Source organism: Alligator sinensis, unplaced genomic scaffold, assembly GCF_000455745.1.
Source record: "Alligator sinensis unplaced genomic scaffold, ASM45574v1 scaffold268_1, whole genome shotgun sequence".
Taxonomy (NCBI): Eukaryota; Metazoa; Chordata; order Crocodylia; family Alligatoridae; genus Alligator; species Alligator sinensis.
Window position 1 is genome coordinate 4,161,571 of NW_005841853.1, and position 6,000 is coordinate 4,167,570.

Consider the following 6,000-nt stretch of genomic DNA (forward strand, 5'->3'; position numbering starts at 1 on the left):
TGTCACCTGGAGTTTCCCAGGTTGTGGGAGGTTTACAAGGGGGGTGGCAGCAAGACAACTGCAGCTGATGGATATTAAGCCTGAGTATAGGACTGAAACTTTATTTGTCACCTTGGTTATGATCGCTTAAACAAAGGGAGGAAGATCATGTACCCTCTCCTGAGTCCTTCAGATCAAAGGGGCTTGATGATGATCAGTAACTTGGAGGGTGGTTGGGGCTGCTTTTGAGGAACTCTGCTCCATCCTTTTAAGAACCCCCAAAAGATGGCATTGGCCAATCTCTATGATCTCTCTGGAAGGACTCCCACCTGTATCCACCCTCCCTTTTAACTGTGTATTGAGAACGGTTGGTAGCGGGCAGTTAAGAAACACAAGTACCGTGTCCAGTTTTGGGCTCCCTGCTACAGAAAGGATGTGCACAAATTGGAGAGAGTCCAGTGGAGGGCAATGAAGATGGTTCGGGGGCTGGGGGACATGACTTGTGAGGAGAGGCTGAGGGAACTGGGCTTAATTAGTCTAGAGAAGAGGAGACGGAGGGGAGATTTAATAGCAGCCTTCAACTACTTGAAGCAGGGTTGCAAAGAAGATGGAGCGAGACTGACAGAAGAAGGAGCAATGGTCTCAAGTTGCAGCAAGGGAAGTTTAAATTAGATATTAGGGAAGACTTTCTCACTAGGAGGGTAGTAAAGCACTGGGACAGGTTACTCAAAGAGGTTGTGGACTTTCCACCCTTGGAGGTTTTGAAGACCTGTCTAGATAAAGCCTTGTCTGGGATCATCTAGTTGGGGCTGGTCCTGCCTTGAGCAGGGGGTTGGACTAGATGTGACCCCCTGAGGTCCCTTCAACCCTCATTTTCTATGACTCTCTGATCCTAAGTTCCAGGGTCCTCAGCTCTGGGGTCCCTTATTCTCCTAGAAGGCCTGATACCATTTAAGTTGAAAGGTGATCGAGGTCTGGATTAGAGGCAGGTAGGTAGGTTCGGTCCTGATGAGACTCATAGGCTGCCTACGAAAGGGTGGAAGCAGTTGGCAGAGGTGTTCCTGCCCTTTGTGTGGCAAGCAGGTGCAGCCTTATTCTTTTGCATGCCAGATCTCAGCCATTTTCCATGCCCTGAGATTTGCTACCACATTGCTTGGCAAAGGCAGCCATGACTGATTGCTAAGTAGAGAGGTGGTTAGCCCTGTTAGGCTGAAGTCAAGCAGAAGGTAGGGCAGTGCGACACCTTAGGAAGGAGCTGGTTCAGAAATGCATACATTTTCATAGGCGACGGCCTACTTCATCAGATATGAAAGCTTATGTCTTTCTGGACTAGATGGCCTCTGGAGGTCCCTTCCAACCCTACTTCTCTATGATTCACTGAACTGGTTAGTCTCTAAAGTGCCACCTTACCCTGTCTTCTGCCTGATCACTATGCAACAAGTCTTATACAGAAAGCATGTCTCCCTGGTGCTGTGTGGTCTCTGATTATTGACCAATTCCAGCCTTACACTTAGGATACTAGTTTACATTTTTTTAAAAATCCTAATTGTTCATTTATGTAAAAGCAACGTTAGGATCTAAGTGCCAGGGACCAAATGGCAACAAACCCCACTCCCTTATCCTCTCCAAGAGAGAACATTAAGAGAAACGTATGATTTTGACACCCTGTCCTGTGATTTTAGTGTATTGCTACAGGACAAGAAAGAGGAGCTTTGTAGAAGATGCAAATATTAAGATGGCCAATTGGACAACCTCTTCTCCAACTGCACCAGCAAGACAAGAAGTAGGAAGTGAGGAAGAAGGTCAAAGATTCAAGTTGAATGTCTGAGGGGGGAGATGATATTTTGCTTGAAGGTACATTGCAGAGGAATGCTTTTGACCACAACCAACAGCCAAGACGTCTTAGCTTGCACTGGCTGGGAAAGCCTTACAGTTTGCCGAATACAGGCCGTACAGAATCATTACCAGAAAAAGAAAATGCTCACTTTGATACTGTTTGCTGGAAGGGTCTTCCCTCCCCGTCCATCCCCTACCACTGGTTTGACTGGTTTGTTAATTCTAATGAGTTATTCTTATTCCATATCCTTGGCACTTATGTGTGTGTATATATATAAATATAAATATATATCTATAGCTATATATAGCTATAGATATATATTTACATGGCTTGAATTGAATCCTGTTGGGATAAGCCTTACTTATGTATATCTTTATTAAGATGGGTAGGTAATTTTATGGTTTCAGTGAATAATATGATCCATGTACAGACATTTTCCTTTACAAAGCTATTATTTTGTGGTGGGAAAAAATATCTCCTGTGCTTGTGTCCTGGATGGGTTTCTTCACACCAAGCACTGATACAGATTACTCATTCCTACAGAGTCTGACCTTCTTGCTACCTGCTGCTGACAGCTCCTTCAAACATCCACTGCAGATGGGTTGGGCATGCACACACTATTGCTGGAAACTGGTCTTCCACAGGGTGTCTTGTCCTGTTCCAGATAGTTCAAGGGGAAAGGCTAATAGTACACCTGTCCCTAACGTGCATAGGACAGTGCAAAGTTACCCAGATAAGATGTCCTGTGTCCCCAACTGATTTGGCATTTGTCCCCTCATTCCCCAGCCTGGCTGACCCATGAGCAACCTCTACTCAGCCTGTTCTTCATTTCTGAGCCTTGCTACTGAGGTTGGTGGCTTGATAATAAAGCACTATTAAGCCAGTGTGGACTGGTGGGAGGAGAAGCAACTTTGTGGTAATACCATCCTGAGTTTTATTATCCCTAATTATCATTAAGTGCCATATCTCACCATGTCTACACGAGGAACAGCTTCAGTGAAATACCCAGAGCTATTTGAGAAGAGCTAATATGCAGCTATAGCTTTATTATTATTTATTCTTGAGCATTCAGAAGCAAAGTGGGCACTACAAAGAAACACGGCATTGTCCTTACCTAACTGGTTCATAGTCAAGCTAGTCTAGGGTATTTATGATCTACTGACCACAGAATTGCAGGCTCACCCTTCTTCCTCTAAGCTGTTCTCGACCTTGCGGTCACTCACCAAACCCACATAAACTATCAGATGGGATAGCTCAACCCCTTCCCCATGCTTCACACACGTTAGACACCACTGGCATGGCTCACTTGATTCATAAATTCCTGCCATTTCTGCCTAATGCAGTGTGGCAGATGGTAGGAACAGGAGGCCTTCAGTAGCCTTGAGGTCTTGCCAGTCATTTGGCTTTCTACCAGGCAAAGCCTTTCTTCCTGAACTGCAACAAGTCACCTGTATCTACAATATGCCTGGTGAACAGAGCCTCTCCATGCCTTCAGGGATTGTTTGAAGTATTTGTTTATCCTTTTCACTTTGCTAATAGGGTTGAATGCTTCCCTCCTTTAGCTAATAGCTATTAGATGTCCTTTCAGGACTGTCCAGGAGACCCTAGCCAGCTGTCTTGGTCAGACCAGCTCTTCAGGGCTAGGACTGTACCCAAGGCCTTCATCCTTTGGTGTGCTCTATGGCCAGACTCGATGTCTACAAGGATCCCAGCTGAAGTCAACAGAGCTTTACAGGAACCAGTGGCAAGGAGGTCTGGGGCTCTGAGCACTGCTAATCCTCAGAGACAATGGAGGCAAGACTTGATGTACCGTCATTTATCCTAATAAAGCATAGGGTGCTTTCTCTTTATTTACACAAGCTCATTTTCCTTTGTAGTGAATGAATAAATGCAGAGAAGACTTTGTGACTCAGGTGAAATTCAGTCATTAGTCTTACCATTTCTACTCCATGGGAATTTTGAGTAATTACAATTAAAATAAATTATTGCTAATTCCTGCAAGCCGGAAGCCATGCTTTTCAGGCTGCTCTAGTCAGAGACATGGGCTTGAGTCTCCCCTTGTAAGACTAAGTAGAGTAAGCCCTTTATCTTCAATAAAGTCAACTCAGCTTTAGACTGGTCCGAGAAAAGATTGCCACAGAGCCCTTATGACACTTCTCCATAGATCTCAAGGTGATTTACCAATGGGGTCACTATTCCCCTCGGCCCCTGGGTTCAAGTAGACAGATGCCATTGGTACAAGCAATGCGTTGTTAAACTGGGCAGGAGTATTTTCCAGAGGAAGAAAATATTGGCAGGATTCTTGGATTCCTGGCTGAGAGGGCCGAAAGCATTGCTTTTTTGCCGTTCCACAGAAAAAGGTGAATTCGCTGCAACATCGCAGAAGAAATGCAAAACTCTAGGACTCTTGGTTCAGAGATGATACCTTTTATCAGACCAATTAAGAAATCACAAAAAAATTATATTTTTCTGCAAGCTTTTGGTCACACACACCCTTCCTCAGGCTCAGGGAAAATTAAAGGTGGTACAAAGTCCCCATAGGTGAAAAATAAACTTCATTTTTGCAGAGGAAGCTGAAGGTGGGAGTCTGTTGCTCTGGGGCCATGAGAGTGGTTTTTATTTTCTACCTTTTGTTTGCCATTTCATTGCTCCACATCAGTACAGCATTCAAGGCTCTAACATAATGCAAAATAAGTTTAATGTACCCAGATCAGCTTTGCCAGGCTTTGTTTTCCAAATGCACATTTAAGCAGTTATATTAACCCACTGTGCCCAACTGCACTGCTCACTTGTTAAATGCTTCAGCACCTTTGAACCTCCTTCACACTGAACCTCACACTTGAGAGAAGTTTTTGTTTACTACAGTCAGATGTGCAGCTACAGCTAGCCAAGTGCATGCTCAAACCTCCTTTGAGGAACAGGAGACAGTGCATTTTACAAGAAGCAGGACTAGCTTCTGTAGGTGCAGGCAAAAACTAATGCCATACTCTCACCCCTTCCAGTCGTCGCTCCCTGGAGAACCTGAGCTAGACCAAACATGGGAAGAGACTGAAAGCTTCTTTATATCTATCCTCATGGTGTAGAAGAACCTATGAATTTAAACTCACTGGTCATGTCTACACGTGCATTTATGCCGGCTTAAATTTACTACACAGTAAGTTACGGCAGAGTAAGCAGGAGTAGGCCAGCATGTACACATGCAGGTGTTAAACTGCATTAACTCTGTGTGTGGACTGACTTGGGACTAACTTTAGTCCCAAGTCAGTCCACACACACTGTTACTGTACAGCAAGTTATCTACACATGCATTACTGTGCAGTAACTAATCGGTTGTAAATTTGATACCTGCATGATGCAGGCCTCCCCGCAACAGGCCTCCCATTACCCTCCCTTGCAGCTCACATGCCAGCCTCCATGGCCTGAGCAGCAAAAGGCCTCAAGAGCTGGCTTCCTTCCTATGGAAATCACAGGGAACTGTCTGTATGAAGGATGTCTACACCACTTCCCTCCAACCCCAGCCCTGCTGCCAACCAAATAAGCATTGGCCACTCGGAGACCCAGAGCTCATTGTCTTGGAGAGCCTGACAATGAGGTGGAGAAGGGGTGCTCAGGTTCATGCTGAGCTTCTTGGGGCCCAAGCCATCTGCTCTGCCTGCCTGCTAGCCCCTAGTTTGCCCGAGCAGGTGTGAGTAGGTGGGGCCTATTTTGTCATTAGAGGACCCAGGATTGGTCAGAAAGTCATATAAACTCAGCCCAGCAGGTAGTCTCATGTGCGCTATGGTCCATTTCTCCCACTCATGCACCTGGTACTTTTACTGCTCCCCTGTTTTGTGGGAACTCCTAAATAAAGCGCACATCCAGAGCAAGTCACTTACTGCCCAAAGGAACTTGCTTAATGATAGCGACCCCACAGTGCAACAAGGACCACTGTTATTTTGATGAGGGACACTTGAACCTCAGCTGCTGTCAACCTGACCCTGACAGAAAGATTTCCCCCTTCACCCTGACGAATGTGGTGTCATAGTATGGGGCACTCGGTGACAGAGGAGAAAGAAAAGAGAAGAAAGACATAAGGGAGGAACCTACCCTGGAGATTTGCAAAAGAAGACTGGATGCACACCTAGTTTCATAGTTTCATAGTAGCTAGGGTCAGGAGGGACCTGGACAGATCATCTAGCCTGACC

The 6,000-nt window shown here is 45.5% G+C and overlaps 1 protein-coding gene across 1 annotated transcript in view; it reads left to right on the plus strand.

Annotated features, from left to right (window-relative positions):
- Window positions 1–1,937, plus strand: part of LOC102369874 (interleukin-2 receptor subunit alpha-like) — a 32,113-nt gene extending 30,176 nt beyond the window's left edge. Inside the window, exon 9 of the mRNA XM_014523634.2 lies at window positions 1,662–1,937. Within this exon, the coding sequence (XP_014379120.1) occupies window positions 1,662–1,807 (146 nt within the window). The 3' untranslated portion in view covers window positions 1,808–1,937. The remainder of the gene's footprint in view (window positions 1–1,661) is intronic.
- Window positions 1,938–6,000: the final 4,063 nt, after the last annotated feature.